This window comes from Grammomys surdaster, unplaced genomic scaffold (genome assembly GCF_004785775.1).
Source record: "Grammomys surdaster isolate TR1022 unplaced genomic scaffold, NIH_TR_1.0 125341, whole genome shotgun sequence".
NCBI lineage: Eukaryota > Metazoa > Chordata > Mammalia > Rodentia > Muridae > Grammomys > Grammomys surdaster.
In genome coordinates, this window is record NW_021620215.1 from 802829 (window position 1) to 822815 (window position 19987).

Below are 19987 nucleotides of genomic sequence, written 5' to 3' on the forward strand. Positions count from 1 at the left end.
TGTTACAGACCATCCTAGCACAGAGAAGATTCTAAAGCTGAGGGCTACACAGCTAGGCTACATACACACACTACTGTTTTGTTTTGATTTGATTTGATTTGATTTGATTTGTTCCAGCCACCTAACTGGAGTATTCCTAGTCTCAGAACTCACAAGACCGAGCATACAAAGACTTTGTCCTAACTTTGCTGTCTGATCTAGATTCTCTCTGTGACTGAACCTGCCCCAGTCATCCTCACCCAGACAGAGGTCTGCGTGTTCTTGATTAGATCTTTCATGATCCCATTATGATGCCAGGCCTAGGCTGTTGCCATAGCAACCACGGGACCTAGGGTTGGGAGCACCAGGCCTGCCCAGAAGCTCACTCTGACCTCGGCTCCCACTGCACTTCCCACCTGCTGAGCCCTGCATCTTCATCATTTAGGCACCCGGGTACACCCCACACCAATCTCTGCCCTTTACCTCACCCTCACTTTCAGAGTCTAGACTCACTCAGCTTGGCGCTTCCTTCTCCAGCCTTGCCACTCAGACTTGTTCCCTTCCTCACCTTTCCTTCCCCACGCTTACAGACTTCTTTCTACCTTCCCAGCCTTTAGCTGGCCTTTGCTCTTTCAACTACACTGGCCTCACCCGTCAACTCCTCAACTCCTCAACCCCTCCCCCAATCACTCCCACACCCCCTTAACCCTCTTTTGCTTTCTTTCCACCAGTTGAGCCGAGCCAGCTATATCTAGAAATCACATTATGGAGCCTGGAAAAGAAAAAGAGACAGAGGCCCCTAGTGAGTACACTCAGAGCCCAAGACCCAGCACTAAGCCTTCAACTACGAATAGACAGCCGAAAATGAAAAGAAGAAAAAAAGATTTAGAGGAGCTGAAGAAGGAAGCGGTTATGGTGAGGATGCCCAAATCAAATTGCCCTTGAAAGACCCGTCAGCCTTCTGCTGCTGGCCTCCACATCCTACCTGGAGGACAAAAACACACTGCCAGGACTACCCTTCTCACCCCCTCCTTCCTCTCTGCACATGGCCTGAAGTCACCGTCTCACCTTGATAACACTTCTGTCCCCTCAGGATGATCACAAGCTAACGTTGGATGAGCTGAGTGCCAAGTACTCCGTGGACTTGACCAAGGTAAGAGCTGCTTGAAGCAGAGGCCCTCAGTGACTTGAAGCCACTAGGACAGTGTAGTCACTGAAAGTGACCCCACCCCCACCTCCAAATCCAACATTTTACCTCTCACCCTCAGCCCCGCAAAACCTCTACGTAATTCTACTTGGAAAAAATGGCCACAGTAACTACCCAAGAAAGCTGTGCCGGTGTGGATGATTGGGAATATGCCTTTTGTTTTGTCCTCTAGACCTGTTTTTACTCTTAAGATTTATCAAGGACTCCAAAGAGCTTTTGCTTAGGTAAAAAATAACGTTACTGGTATTTGCCATAGTAAAATTTAAATTGGCAAATTTTGAAAGTATTTCCTGGTTTGTTTATAAATAGATTAGTCTCTGAGAGTGTGGCTCAGTGGTAGAGCATCCTCTGCCTGAGTTTGATCCTCAGTCATGAAAGAAAGAAGAGAAGGAAAAATGGTTTATTATAAACTAACAGCAATAATTTCTTAACCAAGTATCTACACTTTTCAAAAACAATTCGTGTCATCTTACATTTTACAAATCTCTTTAATACCTAACTTTCTTTCTTTTATATGTTTGTTTTCTCGAGACAAGACCTTACTATGTAGCTCTGATTAGCCTGGAACCCACTACTATGTAGACCAAGCTGGCCTTGAACTCATAGAAATCCACCTGCCTCTGCTGGAATTAAAGGTGTGTGACACTATGCTCAGCATTTAATGTGTAGCTTTCTAATAGAAAAATCTGAAGTCTCATACCTTTTGTTATTAAATCTATCATGGGATATATCATGATGTCTTTGGAAAACTTGAAGAGTGAGCTTTCTATTACTGTGACAAAATATCTGAATCTGTGGTGTTTGAACAAGAAGGGTCCCCACAGATTTATGTTTGAATATTTTGTCCACCAAGTAAGTAGTGGACCTTCTGGGGAAGAATTGGGGGGTATGGCCTTGTTGGAGGAGGTATGTTATTGGGGCTCTAAAGTTTTAAAAGTCCAGCCATGCCAAGTAAGCACCCTCTCTGCCTTGTGCCTATGAATCAGGATGTATGCTCTCAGCTACAACCTACTTGCTGCCATAGTCTGTGTCCTGATGGTCATGGCTCTAACCATCTGGGACTGTGAGCCCCAATAAACACTTGGTGGTGTAGGTTGCCTTGGCCATGGTGTCTCTTCACAGCAATAGGAAAAAGTAACTTAAGACAGAGACAAACGATGTAAAGGAGGAATTCCGACTCAGAGCTTTAGGGTTCGGGCCATGGTCTCGTGCCTCCACTGCTCACACTTCACCTGTGGGGAGGAAGAGAGCCATGTGATGGAACGAAGCTGCTTACTTCATGGTCAATAGGAAGATGGGGGAAGAATCCCAACATACTTTTCAAGGACACCTCCCAGTCCTCTATTCCCTTCCCTGAACTGTCTCCTGAAAGCACCTTCACAACACCACCATCAGCTCGGAATCAGGTAATTTGGGGAATATCTAAGTGTCAAACCGTAACATTTACCATACATATTTTTTTGACACAGAGCCTTACTATGCAGATCAGGTTGTCTTGAAACTTGGTGGCCAATCATCCATCCTCAAGAATGAGTAAAGAAGACAATGATTTAGTATTGTTATTAAAAGCTTTAGACGCTTGAGAGAATAGTGAAGTCCCCTTGGATCTTTTTGAAGAGAGGCTAAGGGAATGGCTGATAGGCTTTGGTAGATTCTATTATCACATAACGTTAAGGGGAAAAAAATCACAGAATTGTGTGCATAAGGCTAGAATAAAGTCTGTGCACGAGTGTCTTTAGTTTGATTTCCCTAGTTTCCAAACTGGAAAGCCAAAGCGTGAATGCCAAGCTGTTACCAGCAGCATGGATCACAGCCCCAGTTAGCTTAGTATACTATATCATCTCCATATGTTTGCTTCCCAGCTTGAGCTCCCTAAGAATAAGGAACATTCTGGAATTTCATTTGTTCAATTGATTGATTGATTGATTGATTGTGAACACCTAAGTTTATGTGTGGAGGTGTGATTGTGCCACAGTATGCACATAGAGGTCAGAGGACAACTTGTGGAATTCAGTTCTCTCTACCATGTGAGTCTAAGAATTGATTTAGGTTGTCACGCCTTGCAGCAATCAAACTTCCCAACCTGCCATCCCAGAGTCCCTTCGGGTGGAGACCATTCCTATTAATGATGGTATTCTCAGCTCCTATCACATGACCAAGCTCCAGGATAAAATATCTAAGTTCAAGGTTTGTAAACCAACCCATACACAAATGAGCAAACAAACAAAAAGCTCTATATAAGTAAGCATGCTAAATAAAACCCTTTCTGTAGGAGGAGCTAATGTGGGAGGAGTTAGGAGAGGAAGAGGAGGAGTAAGGAGAAAAGGAGGAAAAGGAAGAGGAGGAGCTAGGAGAGAGAGGGGGGAGATGGAGGCGGATGTTCATGTGTCTGTAGCAGTCAAAGGTAGTTGGTATATCTAGGTTGGGTATTGTTATACTTCTGATTGTATGGGTATCTTGTTACTGATCATTACCAAATATATAAGGCTTTGATTAATCTTTAAGCATTAGAATCTCATCTTTCTACTGGGCCCTCATGGATCGAGGGGATGGTCTGGGCAATGCCCAGCCTTGCGGAGACAGCATGGAAGACTGGCAGAGCCATCTACAACACAAATTCTAAAATCCTACCTTATCAGAAAGAATCTTCAGAAGGATGTTCCAAGGCTGCTTTAGGGTAGTCCTATCCTGAGGCTGTAACCAGTAGGTCCTCTTGCTGTAACTGGTTCCTCTTCACAGCTTCCTCTCCATCCTTATTTCTTCTCCACACAGGGTCTTAGCTCTGGAGATGCCCAGGAAATTCTGTTTCTCAATGGACCGAATACACTAACCCCTCCTCCAACCACTCCAGAGTGGGTCAAATTCTGTAAACAAATGTTTGGTGGCTTCTCCCTCCTGCTGTGGACTGGCGCCTGTCTCTGTTTCCTGGCCTATGGCATACATGTACATTATGACAAAGAAAACGGCAACAAAGATAATGTGAGCTCCCTCCCCAAAACTTCCAAATCCTTCTGACTCAAATCACCAACAGTTCAGAAGTTTCTGGGGAAACTCTTGGTCTATCTCGGTCTCCTGCAAACTCTATCTTAGAAAGTTTCTGCTTCAACTCTCTAAGAGGCATTATTCTACCAGTCTACTCACCAAGTGGCCATCACAGTGTTTTGCAATCCTCCCCCAACTTTGGAAAATGTATTTATTTACTTTATGTATATAAGTACACTGTAGCTCATCTTCAGACTGTAGTTGTCTTCAGACATACAGGAAGAGGGCATCAGATCCCAGTATAGATGGTTATGATCCAACATGTGATTGCTAGGAATTGAACTCGGGACCTCTGGAAGAGCAATCAGTGCTCTTAACTGCTGAACCATCTCTCCACCTGCAGTCCCCCCAGCCCTGCCCTTCTTACTCAGAATGCCAACCTCTTCATCTCTTACTTTCCCTGGCTCGTTATCTGCCTCCTGCCTGTAGAGGGAGAGGAAGGTTCAATTCTCTGGGAGTTTTCTGACCACTCAACACAATAGCTTAGGTCTTCATAACCAGGAAGCCAAGTGTGCCAACACTTCCCAAATCCTCCTCAGCCCTCAGTCCCATGACTTCCTCCAGTCAGAAGAAGGTTGTTCCCTTGGCAATCTGTCTGAGGATATGGGGGGAGGGAGGGGAAGGATGTGCTAATAACACTTTCTTTCTCTACCTTCAGCTGTACCTGGGTATTGTACTATCTGCTGTGGTCTTCATTACTGGATGCTTCTCATATTACCAGGAGGCCAAGAGCTCCAAGATCATGGAGTCTTTTAAGAACATGGTGCCTCAGGTACATAGGACTTGTATGTGGGGGGAGCTACTTAGAGGAAGTACAGAATGTGACCAGTTATATAATCGCTCAGTCCCCTGGAGACTGTTGCACACAGTGAAGGTGCTGAATGAAGCTGGTGATGAGGGAGCCTGGAAATTACCAGAAGAAACGTAATAAAGCTCTGATGGTAATAGCCACAAATTGTCTAGTCGGAAAGTGACAGTAAAATGAAGAATAACCCTCCACAACTTAAATAAGGACATCTACTGAAAACAAAGCCACTGGGAAGGCTGACATTAAAGTCAATGAATCTGTGGAAATGTTCCAGTTTTTAAAAAGCTAAAAGGATACAGCAATATGAATATTCTGGTAAAGATATAGGTCCTGGGCCTGATGCTATGTTGGGAGACAAAGTCTTAAAGAAACATATTGGGTCATGTGCCAAAAGCTGAAGTGTACACAGTAAATGTGAGTATTGCATCAAAATGAAACCACTTGAAACTTATCACTATGTTGTCATAGAAAAGAATAATCTAGGGGCCAAGAGATGGAGGCACACTTAACGGCACTTGCTGCTTATGTTGGCTATTTTTATGTCAACCCAACACATGCTAGAGTCACTTGGGAAGAAGGAATTCAGTTGAGAAAATGACCCTACCAGATTGGCACGTGGGCAAGCCTGTGGTACATTTCCTTGATTGATGATTAATGTGGGAGGCTCCAAATCACTGTGGACAGTGCCACCCCTCAGCTGGTGGTCCTGGGTGCTGTAAGAAAGCGGCTGAGCAAGCCCATGGAGAGCAAGCCAGTAGGTAGCACTTCTCCGTGGCCTCTGCATCAGCTCCTGCCTTGAGTTCCTGAGTTCCTTGGATAATGGACTGTGATGAGGAAAGTTTCAGTGACATGAACCCTTTCCTCCCAACGGTGACTTTGATCATGGTGTTTATCCAAGCAATAGAAACCCTAATAATTTGTTCTTGCAGAGGTCCTGAGTTCTGTTACCACACCCTAATGGTAGCTTACAACCACCTGAAACTCCAGCTTCAAGGGATTCTCACCTTCCTTCTCTTCTGGCCTCACAGGCATCAGGCATAAATATGGTGCATATCTATATATGTGTGTATGTACATACATATATATGTATGTGTGTACATGCATATATGTGTCTGTGTAGATATGCATATATATATATATATATATACATAAAATAAATCTTTTTAAGAACAAAGATTATGTAATTTTTTGCAAAAGCACACAAAAGTTTTTAGGTGTTTAGGATAAATTCTTGTGATGCATATAACAGGAGACAGGAGACGATCAAGCAACTGAGGTGAAAAGCCAGTGGGTGAAGACAGGAGAAAGTTTTATAGGTGTGCTTGTCACTATTATTACTGAAAGTTTTCTGAAATGTAAATTTTATTTTCAAATTGAATGTTTTTAAAGGTATCTGGAAATAGTACGACAGCAGATTGGAGTTCCTAAATACAGGCCTAGAAGCTTTTTAAAAAATTCTCCCAAATCATGCAACAATATTATCCTGTGCTACCCTTGTAGCCTAAGAGTTTCTTCTCCCTTTCTTATTCTTTCTTTGAATAAGAGTTTTGACTAGGATCTTGGAGTTTATCAGGTGGCACTGATTGCCTAATATACCACCCAAACATGGCTTTTGTCACAGTTCCGTGTTGGTGCTGCTGCTCTGGTCTAAGCTGGCTTCAGCTTGCTCTAGGGAGAAACAGAAGATAACCTTATTCACTCCTCAGTTGAAAGGATTGGGACGCTTGGAGCTCTGGCTTGTTCATGGGAACAGAGGGATTCCCAGGAACAGCAGGGCAAACCTTAACATGGACAATCTTTTTTTCACTAATTTATTTATTTACTTTATATCCAGATCCAAAGTTTCCCATCCCTCCTCCTCTTCTGGTTCTTCTCCTCCTTTCCTCCCCCACTCCTCCTCTTTTGCTCTTCAGAAAAGGGGAGGCCTCCCTTGGGTATCAAACAGCCTTGGCATATCAAGTTGCAGTAAGACTAGGTGCATCTTCTCCAGTTGAGGTTAGATGAGGCAGCCACTTAAGGGAAAAGGTCCCAAAGGCAGGCAACAGAGTCAGAGACAGCCTCTGCTCCCACTGTTGAGAGCCCCACAGGAAGACCACAACCATAACATATTTGTGGAAAGCCTAGGCCAGATTCTTGCAGGATTCCTGGTTGTCAGTTCTGGCCCCAATCGGCCCAGGTTAGTTGATTCTGTGGGTTTCTTGTGGTGTCCTGACCCCTCTGTCTCCTACAATTCTTCTTCCCCTTTTTCATTGGGATCCTGCAAGCTCCACCTAATGTTTGCCTGTGGGTCTCTGCATCTGTACATGAAATAATTTTTTAAGCCTTTATTTTTACCACATTTGCTAAAATCTTCTGGGCCAAAAATAAAAAGAGATTACATGGTGAATTCTACATTTAGGGACAAAGAGATAGATCCCACGTCTTGATGGAAAGGCCATCAACGTCACATTGCAAAGGTTCTGCAGATAGCAATAGTAGAGACAACACAGAAGGACAGAGGTGGAGAGGGTTGGAACAGGACAGGAAGTAAGAGGATGTATAACAACCCTACATTATCTTCCTACAGCAAGCTCTGGTAATTCGAGATGGAGAGAAAATGCAAATCCATGTAAAAGATGTGGTTTTGGGAGACCTAGTAGAAGTGAAGGGTGGAGACCAAATCCCTGCTGATATCAGGGTTATCTCTGCACAAGGATGTAAGGTGAGGAGATTCGGAAAGCTATAGGAGGCAGCCTATGGCAATGTCTGGCTCTAAGGCACAGCGAAGACCTGGGTTTAGTCTTATTATGATCTTATTATTCAGAACCTTGAGACAGAGATGAGAGAGGTTTGGGGGAAAGAAGATGAGGTGCTGGGAGTAGAATTGCTTATCTCTATCTCTGCATGTTAATGACATGATGGTTCTGACAGACAAGGTGGTGCTGCCTTCATTCATGAATCCATCCTTTGTCCGACGACTGCCTTTTAACTTGTCCTTCCCATCCCAGGTAGACAACTCCTCCTTGACTGGGGAGTCAGAACCCCAGTCTCGCTGCCCTGATTGCACCCATGAGAACCCTCTGGAGACACGGAATATCATCTTCTTCTCCACCAACTGTGTAGAAGGTGAATATTGAATCATATGCAGACTCAAAAAAGGAGGTGGAAACACATGGCTGTTAAAACCTTCTGTTTTCTAAAGGTTTTAGAGTAGGAAGACAGTATCCAGATTGGCTTCTCTGTCACTCAGGTGCTTAATGACTTCTGGCAAAAAAAAAAAAAAAAGTCAAAGCCATCATTTCCAAATTTGTATACTGTTAATACTAAAACCTGCTACCCATCAATTGCTTATGGACTAAGTGACATCAGTATAAAATGCTTAGCACAAGGTATAGTACACTGTCAGCATCCTGTAGTTGTTGACAGTGGTTTGAGCTGGTGGAGGAGCTGGTTCATGTGTTGAAAATAGCACAGAATGGAGGAACATTATCCATCTCTGCCAGGTCACTCTCCTAACTCCTTTTACCTTCCAGAGGAAGATACCAACACCACAAGCTTGACTTATCAGAGGTGTCCCTCAAATTCTACCATTCAAACACTGGCTTTGTCCCCAGAATGAAAGGAAGGGACTCCTGAGACAGGACTTAACAGCGTTTATGTCCCTCTCCCCTTTGCCCTTTGCCCTTTGCCCTTTGCCCTTTGCCCTTTGCCCTTTAGGAAACCTAAACATACTCCAGATCTACTTTCAAATCATTATTAATGCTTAAGAATAGATGTCTCACTGTCTAAAGATAGGTGCTTTCTGTGGAATGTATAAATGCATATAACTGTAGTGTCAAGCACTATAAACATTTTTTCTGACTCCCACAATGTCACACTAAACTCTATAAAGTTCATAGAAATTACATGCTCACCATAGTTTAGAGTGGGATCCAACAGAGAGGAGGGAGATTAGAGATTCTAATGGAAGCCTGTCTCCAAAGCCCATGCGCTTACCTCTGCTTCTCACACCGCTCTACAGGGAGAGTGCTAATCACCTCTCCTCATTAAATCACTTTACTTGAAAATGTCTTAATAATAACAGTAATGTTCAATATACATTAAGGAAGAACACAGCCAGAAAGAAAATATATCATTTGACTTGTACACAATATATAAAACACATAATTATTGAATGTACAGAAAAATGCAAACTATCAAGATTCCTCTGAAAATGCTGTATTTTGGCTGTTATGCTTTAGGAGAACATTTACTCAGGCTTATCTTTCTGGAGTAGGTTTTCATCAGCTACGTGTGTGCTGCTGACAAGTGAGTTAGGCAAGAGTGGGTGAAAGCACTCTGGCTGAGCAACACGGGTCTATCTTGGAGAAAAGGGATTGAGTTAGGCAAGAGTGGGTGAAGGAAGGCACTCCAGCTGAGCAACGCGGGTCTATCTTGGAGAAAAGGGATTGAGTAGGAGACAAACAAAATCCAAATGTAGCCAAAGGGTAGAACTAGCTAGATTAGGCTAAGGAATTTTGTTTGTTGAAACATATCAGGTCTCACTATGTAGCTCTGACTGTCCTAGAACTTGCTATGTAGGCTAGGCTGACCTTGAACTCAGAGAGATCCTCATGTGTGCTGAAGTTAAAGAAGTGTCCTACCATGCCCACTAAACTATGTAAGTTTTGTATAGCTTGCTGAGTAATAGCATTTGCCTTAGACCAGTTTCCCCTTTAACCTTCACCCTAGCCCAGTTTACAAAGTAGTAACATAAATACAACTTTATCCTTCCCTCCCAGCTGTCGTTGCTATGGACCTTGATAGGCAATGGCACAAATCCCTCTCTTTTGTGTTCCCATGCTTCTAGGGAGCCTGATCTCGCTCTGATGATCCATGCAAGGTGTATGGGGGAACAGTCTGTCCTAAGATACAGGATATTTGCCCTTATCAATTTTCTTCCGGTTTGATGCTAACCATCTCTAGACACACAGGGAGCATTTATTACATTTAAGCTTTTCTAGTTAGATATTTGCATAAGATAGATTTAAATAACACTGTAGCCACCTACACCCACCTTATCAAAAATAAAAAATCCTTCAGTATCTTTCAGTCATTTTATTATTTTCATAAAGGTTCAGAGAATCCCTGGGTTAACCAATTCAAAGGTTGTCTGTAGGATGTTTTACATTTTGACCCTTTCTAGAGTCTGCTTCCCTGTAATACTGGCCCATCCACCTAAGAACTCTATTGTTAGATTCTTTTTAAAATAGTTTGTGTGTGTGTGTGTGTGTGTGTGTGTGTCTGTCTGTCTGTCTGTCTGTCTGTGTCTGCATATATGTCCCACATATACTCAGGAGCCCAAGGAGGTCAGTAGAGGTGAGCCCTCAAACTGCATTTAGAGACGGCCGTGAGCTACCATGTAGGTTCTGAGAACCAAGTCCAAGTTGTCTGCAAGAGCAGGAGATGCTCTTAATCACTGAACTATCTATCCAGCTCCATGTTCCTTGACTGTTGCTAAAGGCAATTCTAGAACTGGGGACAGCCAGCTGCTCTGTGCCCATGTGTTTGTGGGATCTGCTCCTATGATTCACATGTCTAATTTTATACTGCTTCTTTAGATAATCTTTTATTCACCTGAATGCCAGAATAAAGTTGAGTGTTTACCATACATCCAACCTTGTTCTAGACTTCTTTTTTTTGGAGACATTTGATTTCACAGCTTTGTGGGTTCTTTGTTTCCCCTCCTCCTCCTCCTCCTCCTCCTCCTCCTCTCAAATACTGGATTTCTAGGTGTAACTCACAGCATCTGCGCTGTGCTTCATTCCATGTTAAATACAAGGAAGTCATAGTCTTAGGAAGCATGGTACTTTGTCTCAGGGTAAAGAACTATTTGTTCAAAAACTTGATGGTTCAGCCCTGTGCCCTTCTGCTTCTGAAATAAAAGTTCTTTCCATGGGTTTTTTCCCCTGGAAATTCTATAACTTGAATGGTAGGAATGACAGGCACTATGGGAAAGCAAAAAGAACGGTTTTAAACAACCTTGTTTTAAAGTTGTGGGTAAAGGCAACCACAGTGTCCTTCTACATAGGGAGCAAAACTGGTGGAGGAGGGAAAGGCCCTGGAAAAGCACAGGGGACAGGTGTTATGGCTTGTGCTACCCAGCAGAGGTCAGACTAGCTCTAGTCAGAAAAGCAAGGAGGGGGCTCCTCAGGCAGAGTTTCTCAAATACTGACCTGGAGGACTGGAGAGGTCTTTGTTGTGAGTGACAGGAGGGCTCAGTGAGCACTGTAGGATGCTTAGCAGCCTGGGACTTATACCTTGACTTTTCCTGTCTGCACGGAATCCCATGTCTTACTGCAGGGATTGCCCATTAGTTCCCCATAACTCAGTCAAATTTTGATACTAACTACCTCAAAATAGCATCAGATTAGGGTTCAATACCATGAGACTCTTCCTACATCAGTCTCTAGTCCAAGAAATAGGCTGTCATCCATATTTCTGACAGGGTGGCTGTGAACTGAAATACCTATGACTTTTTCCTTAAGGCTCACAGAAGTCAGGGAAGCACGTGGCCTCCATTTTGCACTTATTAATAGGAGACAAGTGAACAGGCAGATGGGAGACACGCACAGGGCAGGGATGTGGGCAGGGATTCGGGCAGGGATGTGGGCAGGGATGTGGGCAGGGATGTGGAGTTTCTACATCTTGAGTATGCTATCCTCCAGATACCTCCATGTGTTTGCCAGCCTGGAAGCTCTCCAAACGCAGTTGTCATTGGCTTTTTAACGGGTGTTTTATTACATAGACATGACTGATTATATCATTTGCTATTGGTAATCAACTCAACCTTCAGCCTCTCTCCCCATACTGGATGTTTGCTATAGAGTTGAAAGCCCATCCTATATTTGCATGGCTGGTTCCAAACTTCCTCATCCTGGGGCTACCCAAGAGCCCACCAAGAGTTGCCTCATTAAAGCAAAGGTTTCTCTTATCAACTAGGGATTCTATGGAATTTGGAAACTCTCTTTCCGATATTCCTATCACACCAGAAACTATAAAGTGTCAGGAACCAATCGTGATAACAAAAGATTCTCCTAGCAATACAACCAATGGATTTTAGAAGTTCTATGTCAGTAACTGGGGTGGTGATACCAACCCAGGCATTTCTTACGCTACCACAGTATGGAGTCATAGCTTCTTCCTTCATTCACAGGAACAGCCCGGGGTATTGTGATTGCTACAGGGGACTACACAGTCATGGGCCGCATTGCTTCCCTGACATCAGGCTTGCAAATGGGCAAGACCCCCATTGCCATTGAAATCCAACACTTCATTCATTTGATCACAGCTGTCGCAGTCTTCCTCGGCATCTCGTTTTTTTTTCTCGCACTTATCTTGGGCTATACCTGGCTGGATGCTGTCATTTTCCTTATTGGCATCATTGTGGCCAATGTGCCAGAAGGGCTGCTGGCCACTGTCACTGTGAGTAAACAAGGTGGGAGGGGTGACCTCTGGGCAGACAAATGACCCCAGGGAAAAGAAGTCCCTACCATCACTTTTGCTGTTAATGAACTTCTGAAGTGAGGGGTATCCCTGAGGTACGTACAGGCATCAGAAGCAATTTAGTTCCCACCAGCACTACCCTGCCTTCCTCTGCCTGTGCCTCTGTGACTACTCTTTCCCCTCGGTGAAAGAGGACGCAAGATGCAACAGAGAAAGGCTGTTAAACTCCGCCAAATCACTTAAGATCTTCAGGCCTCATGTATTTGTTAGTTTCTAGAGAAAGATTAATTTAGGATTACAGGATTCTACTGGAAAGGACTTCAAGGCCATTTAAAATCAACCTTTGAGCCAACACTGAATGTCCTCTATAAAAATCCATGAAAGATAATTGTGGTTTGTTTCTGAGGATGGCGGACACAGCGCCTTTGTCTCAGCATGTCTTGCTCTTAGCTCACTTTAGTTAAACTGAGCAGAAATATGATTCCCTGTTCCATCCTGGTTCTCCCAGCCAAGATAAGTTTGGTTCTTTGCTTCCTAATGGCCTAAGCCCCACCCACCCCCGATGGCACTCAGTATGTCCCCTCAGATTCTCCAAGCAATCCCTTTTCCCTTAACCATTCTTCCTATGACTTGGTCTCAGCTCTGTCTTGCTAATAACTTGTTTGGGTGTGCTCTAGTTTTTCAATAGCCTTCTTAAAATAGAAATAAGGATAACACTGGGCGGTGGTGGCACATGCCTTTAATCCCAGCACTTGGGAGGCAGAGGCAGGCGATTTCTGAGTTCGAGGCCAGCCTGGTCTACAGAGTGAGTTCCAGGACAGCCAGGGCTACACAGAGAAACCCTGTCTCGAAAAAAAACCAAAAACAACAAAAAAATAAGGATAACATTTAGAGTATGTTAGGACTAGTTTTAAAATGCTAGGAACTAGCAATGTAATATAAATAAATTATAAATCCATAATTGGAATACTGTACATAATGTATCCAAAGCACAATAGTTTGTTAATTTTTAAAAACAACCTTACCTTCAATTTATGATTTTAAAAAATGTTCTGGTTTAAATATCTCAAGGGCTTTTTAGTACTGTGACATCCTTTCCCAATGTCAACACCATTCCCTCCTGCCCAAACTTTTCTGAAACTATTGGCAAGATGCCCTGTCCATACATAGCACTGTATACTATAATAAAGCATGACCCATCGATGTGGTCCTTGAAGAGAGTGGATCTGAAAGACAGGAAGTGATCTAGGGTGGCCAAGAGGCTCCTGACTGGAAGATCTAAAGGTATCCAGGGGAAGGAGCCTGTGCTCTGTGACAGACATAGGAGGAAGGTACTGAACTCTTACCATAAATCCGTTCCTCAGTATCCCTTACGCAGATCACAGGTGGGATTTCTAAAGACCAGGTTAGAATAAAAGGGAAATAAAAATAATCAAATTTCCAAAGCAAAGTAACGTGGTCAGTCCTCCCCTCAATCCATTCTTTCTCTTTTCGGTGAACTTAGGTGTGCCTCACGCTGACAGCCAAGCGCATGGCTCGCAAGAACTGCCTGGTGAAGAACCTGGAGGCGGTGGAGACACTGGGCTCCACATCTACCATCTGCTCAGACAAGACAGGCACCCTCACCCAGAACCGCATGACAGTGGCTCATTTGTGGTTTGATAAGACTGTGTATGAGGCTGACACCAGTGAGGAACAAACCACGGGTAACTAGTGGTCTTGGTAGCCAAGAGCAGAAGGACTTGGGGTGGGAAGGTTAGGAGAACCGTGACACCAGACAGACAGGAGAGATGACATCAGACAGACAGGAGAGATGACGCCAGACAAACAGGAGAGATGGCGTCAGACAGACAGGAGAGAGCTGGATCGTGGAAAGAAGGGAGGAAGGGTTTTATGAAATATCAAGCCAGGCAGTGGTGGCACCTGCCTAGTCTCAAAAGACCAAAAAGAAAAAAGAAAAAAAGAAAGAGAAGAAAACCGATAGTGTCTCTGTGCAGTGTTTGGGTGTGAAGGAGAAAGTGAATAACCCTTGTTTCGTTTATCTGACCTTCAACTCCTTCTGTAGCTGAGAATGGTCATGACCTCCTCGTTCCCTGACTGACCTCCCCCTCAAAGTTGAATCTCTTGTTTTAAACTCTGTGTGTTTACAGCTCTCCCCCTTCTTCTTCCCTAGGGAAAACATTTCCCAAGTCCTCGGACACCTGGTTTTACTTGGCTCGAATTGCTGGCCTCTGTAACCGGGCAGACTTTAAGCCTCATCAAGAATCGATTCCCATAGCTAAGGTATCAAGCTGAAGTGGAAAGAGGGTGATTCAGTGACTACCATCACATGACCCCTTCCAGAAAAGTCTGCTTCTCAGTGGTTTTCTACACACACCCATCCCTCCCCCATTCTGCCTCTCTGCTTGAGACCACAGGTAAATCCCATGCCCAGATGGTATACTCCTGGGACTTACTGTACTGTCCCTTCCTTGCAGCGGACAACAACAGGGGATGCTTCTGAGTCAGCGCTCCTCAAATTCATTGAGCAGTCTTACAGCCCTGTGAGTGAAATGAGACAGAAAAACCCCAAGGTGGCAGAGATCCCCTTTAATTCTACCAACAAGTACCAGGTACGGAACTGACGAAGGTGGGGGAGGTCGGTGGGGAGCATGGAATCGCCAGTGGGGGGCGCTATACCTTTGCCTCCAGCTTTGGAGCAGGGCACTCGTTCGGGAGATCTGGCATCCCAACTAAGAGGAAAGCTCACCTTAAGGAAAGTGACAAACGCCGAGGAGAGAGAATTAGGTGATAAAGGGAGAGGGTCCAAGCAGAATGCTCACCCATGTTGCCTGTGAAGAGAACATGTCATAAAATGCTAAGATAGGCAGCGGCAGCTGAGGCTGCCTGCTGGGAGTCACACACAGCTATTAGTCTAAACCAATGTCTGCTATGAAATTCGCCACTGTAGACACTAGCCTGCAAGGTACTGTTTCCTTCACCATCAATTGTCCCGGTTCCCCCATGAAGTCTCTAGTGTAGCCATCATGAGACAGTTAGGGGTCACAATACATGTGTCATATTTTTCTCTTTTTGTTTGTCATTGTTTTGTTCTGTTTTTTTCGAGACAGGTGTAGCCCCAGCTGTCCTGGAACTCACTTCCAAGCTTAGATTTTTCATTTTCAAAAGCATTGATTCATTATCCAGGGAGGGTCAGGTAGGAGAGGGAGAGGGTGACTGATGGTCAGGGATACAAACAATGAAATCCAGAGAAGCTACACATGGTGGTTCATATAACAGCAGCCGGGAGAGGGCTGACGCCTCAGGGTTACTCTGAATTTCAGGTAAATTTGACCTATAGTATGAGAGACCCTGTCTTTAAAGGAGGAGGAGGAAGAGGAAAAAGAAGAAAATGAAAAGGAGGAAGATGGAGAGGAGGAGAAAAAGGTAGAGAAGGAGAAGAGGAGAGGGAGAAGAGGAGAGGAAGAAGAAGACAGGAAGAAGAAGAAGGAGGTGGAGGAGGAGGAAGGAGGAGTTAGAGGAGGAAGAAGGAGGAGGAGGAAGGAAGAGGAGGAGGAGGAGGAGGAGGAAGGAGGAGGAGGAAGGAGGAGGAGGAAGGAGGAGGAGGAAGGAGGAGGAGGAAGAGGAAGCCATTCCTCCTCCAATTCTGTGTATTTCCATGAAGACCAGACATTTGAGTGTGTGAAACACGGTTACGAAATAAGACTCCTAAGTCAGTTTTGCCTTCTGTCTTCAGGCATAAACAAAACAACAGTCTGTGGAACACTGAGGGATCCGTGGATCCACACTTCCTGGCTACCCTGCCTGAGTCGCTGTGATAAAACAGCTTCCACAGCTGCATATCAGCTGCAAACTTTATTCCTCCTTTTTTCTGACACTTGGTGGCCTCACTAACCAGACAGGAATTTTTTGGCTTGGCAGACTGTGAGTAAGGCTTTTGGATGAATTAGGTACCTCTCCCTCCATGTGGTTAAAAATAAAAGTCAAACATATTCATGACATTGTTGGAATGTCTAACAAGTAACCGTATTCCCCCCAAATTACCATATGAGTGCTTCTGAGTTACTGAATATCATTCAAGTGGCAGAACTGGTCTCTGTGGTTCATGGTGTGTGACAAGCCAGCCCCACTGGCCTCAGCTCCAGCAGACGCTAGCTCTGACAGGCTTTGAGCGAACTACTATAATTAGCTTGCTCTAAGGGCAGAGAATCCAGTCTTTGAAAGGAATGTGTCTTACTTAGCCTGTTAGTCTCTTACTATCTCTGAAATAGACTGTAGTCTGAACATTTCTGATTTCTCTTTTTCTTTTCATCCTCTTTATATCGTGTGTGTGTGTGTGTGTGTGTGTGTGTGTGTGTGTGTGTGTATTTTTTGCAGGGGTTTGGGGGATAGGGTCTCACTATGCAGCCCTGTATGTCCTGGAACTAACTCAGTAAACCAGGCTAGCCTCAAACATAGAGACCACTTGCCTTTGCTTCTTGAGTGCTGGGATTAAAGGCAGGCACCACCACAACCACTCACTCTGTTCTTTATGTAATCTTAACAACAACAATAAAAATTTTTTGGACAGGTATGGTGGTGTATGCCTTTAATCCCAATATTCAGGAGGCAGAGCCATGAGGTTCTCTGTAAATTTGAGGCCAGCCTGGTCTACAGAATAAGTTCCAAGCCAGATAAGGCTTCATAGTGAGACCCAGCCAAACAAACAAACAAACAAAACAACAACAAAAAACCCACCTATTTCTTTTTCCTTTCTTCTTTTCTTTTTGAGACAGTGCCTCTCTACATAGCCTGGAACTCACTATGTACACCAGGATGGCTTTGAACTCACAGAGATCCACTTGTAGAATTAAAATCATGTGGTACCAGGCCAAGCCAAAACCCTTCTTTTGGGGGAGGGGCATGTCATGGAATCCATGCAGCAGCCAGAGGACAACCTGTGAGACTGGTCTACTCTTTCCACTGTCAGTACAGTGACCAAATTCTGGTCTTCAGGTATTGCCTCAAGCCCCTTTATTTGCTGAGCCATCTTGTAATCTTTTGCATTTTTAAGATTTATTTATTTATTTTATGCACATTAGTACGCTGTCTCTGTCTTCAGACACACCAGAAAGAGGGCATTTTATCCCATTACAGATGATTGTGAGCCACCATGTGGTTGCTGAGAATTGAACTCAGGACCTCTGGAAGAGCAGACAGTGTTCTTAAGTGCCATCTCTCCAGCCCCCATCTGTAATCTTATATCAAGATTTTTATTCCTTGTGACCAAGTTAGTAGAGTAAGGAGCTCTTGTACTCACCTGAGACTTTTTTATTCATTCAACAAATATTCACTGGTCACTGAGAATATGAGCTTTGTTAACCTTACAGCTTCCTCCTTAAACAATGATTTTTTTTCTTTTTAAGGACTTAAGCATAGTTTGAATATAACTGGTCATTCTTTAACAAATCAGCTGTAACCACATTTTACGAACCAGTGGCTCACCCACTCAACATCCAGGAAATGCCGTCTAGTCTCCTCTGTGTTACCACAGTTCCTTTCAGTTTGCTGATTCTGTCTCCAACAGGGGCCATAGCAGGCAGTTCCTATAAGGCAAAAGAGGAACTCTACGGGGTGCCTTTTCAGAGATCCAAGGGAAGGCAAACCCAAGCCACCAGACTGCTCCCTCTGCTTGCTCCAGGTTCTTTTCATGAACTTGCCTCGCCTTCCATCATCAGACATCCAACCGTAGACAATCTCTCAGTGACATCTCCTGCCTGTACAAGAATGCTATAGGGCTAAATTATTTAAAATTTGTGCTTCAGTTTCAAAGCTTGGGTTTTGTTTTGGCGCATGCCTTTAATCCCAGCACTTGGGAGGCAGAAGCAGGTGGATTTTTGAGTTCAAGGCCAGCCTGGTCTACAGAGTGAGTTCCAGGACAACCCGGGCTATACAGAGAAACCCTGTCTCAAACAAAAACAAAAACAGAAACAGTAAAGGGGGCTGGAGAGACAATTCAGTGTTAAGAACACTGGCTGCTTTACCAGAGGACCTGGGTTCAATTCCCAGCACTCAAATGACAGCTCACAAGTGTCTGCAAGCCAAGTAATCTGATAGCCTCACACAGACACACGAAGGCAAAACACCAATGCACATAATAAAAGTCAATAAGGCATTTTTAAAAAAAAAGTAGACAAGATCTTTTTACTCTCTATAGAATACTCTATAGGAACTAAGGTTTTGCAGGATCACGTGGACTTGGCTAACAAAGCAGATAAGACATGGATACTGGCTCTAGAACACTGGACCTCAAGTTCATATGACCCATCTAATCAGCAAGGAGTCAGGATGAAAGAGTACCTGCTGTACCCTCAGAGAACTTCTGAGAGGTTAACAGATTCCTGTGCAAACGAAGGGGCTGGGTCCAGCCTTGAGTCTGCACTGGCCAGGTGGAGGGTGGGAGGTGAGTATGAAACCATTTGCGGTCTCTTAACCTTCAAAACCTTCCTCAGGATCTTTTCCCCCTCCCTCCCATCTGGTTCTATTGCTACATCTCCTCTCCCTAGATGTCCATCCACCTTTTGGAAGAAAACCCCGAAGCCCACGTGCTGCTGATGAAAGGTGCTCCAGAGAGGATCCTGGACTTTTGCTCCAGCTTCCTGCTGAATGGGCAGGAGTACCCTATGGACGAGGAAATGAGAGCAGACTTCCAGAATGCCTACTTAGAGCTGGGAGGTCTGGGCGAGCGTGTGCTGGGTGAGGAGCCGGGGGGAGGGCTTTGAAAGAGCGCTGTCAGAATGGCTATTTGTGGGGTAAAAAGTTCAGTGTGTTGGGGGACACATTGGGTGGCACTGGACCCTTTGTCTCTCTGCAGGATTCTGCTTCTTGACAAGGTGTTGGGGTTGTGTTGGGGGACACATTGGGTGACAGCTGGACCTTTTGTGTCTCTGCAGGGTTCTGCTTCTTGAACTTGCCTAGCAATTTCTCTAAGGGATTCCAATTTAATACCGATGAATTAAATTTTCCCATGGAAAATCTGTGTTTTGCGGGTCTCATCTCTATGATTGACCCTCCTCGGACTGCTGTGCCCGATGCTGTGGGCAAGTGTCGAAGCGCAGGGATTAAGGTAATTCCTGCCCTTGTCACAGGTTGAAAGAACCAGAACACCGAGTCTAGAGTAGGCACCCAATACTCCTGATCTAATTGACTGCTGCTTCCTTGAGCTTCTGTGCCCACTCTTTGTAGATGTCACACAGGAAGTTTCTTCCAGATGTCTATCTTGAATTGAGTGTTAAAATCACCAGGGAAGCTTGAACAGTCAGTTGTCTAAACTATGCTCCAGACCTCAGGATGACTCTTAGGTATCAGTACCTCAAAAGTTTCTGGAAATTCTATGAGTATACAAGTTTGAAACCACTGTCAAGCAGTGCTTCAACCAGTGTGTGAATGTCCTTTCTGTTTCTGTCTCTCTATCGCTGTCTCCCTCTCCTCTCCTCTCCTCTCCTCTC

The 19987-nt window shown here is 44.4% G+C and overlaps 1 protein-coding gene across 1 annotated transcript in view; it reads left to right on the forward strand.

Moving 5' to 3' along the window:
• Positions 1–367: 367 nt before the first annotated feature.
• LOC114637507 (sodium/potassium-transporting ATPase subunit alpha-4) overlaps positions 368–19987 on the forward strand; it is a 36885-nt gene continuing 17265 nt past the window's right edge. The window contains exons 1-13 of the mRNA XM_028785704.1: positions 368–424; positions 711–894; positions 1073–1132; positions 3959–4165; positions 4887–5000; positions 7603–7737; positions 8024–8141; positions 12211–12479; positions 14005–14206; positions 14674–14783; positions 14978–15112; positions 19046–19235; positions 19433–19605. Of these exons, the coding sequence (XP_028641537.1) occupies positions 745–894; positions 1073–1132; positions 3959–4165; positions 4887–5000; positions 7603–7737; positions 8024–8141; positions 12211–12479; positions 14005–14206; positions 14674–14783; positions 14978–15112; positions 19046–19235; positions 19433–19605 (1863 nt within the window). The 5' untranslated portion in view covers positions 368–424; positions 711–744. The remainder of the gene's footprint in view (positions 425–710; positions 895–1072; positions 1133–3958; positions 4166–4886; positions 5001–7602; positions 7738–8023; positions 8142–12210; positions 12480–14004; positions 14207–14673; positions 14784–14977; positions 15113–19045; positions 19236–19432; positions 19606–19987) is intronic.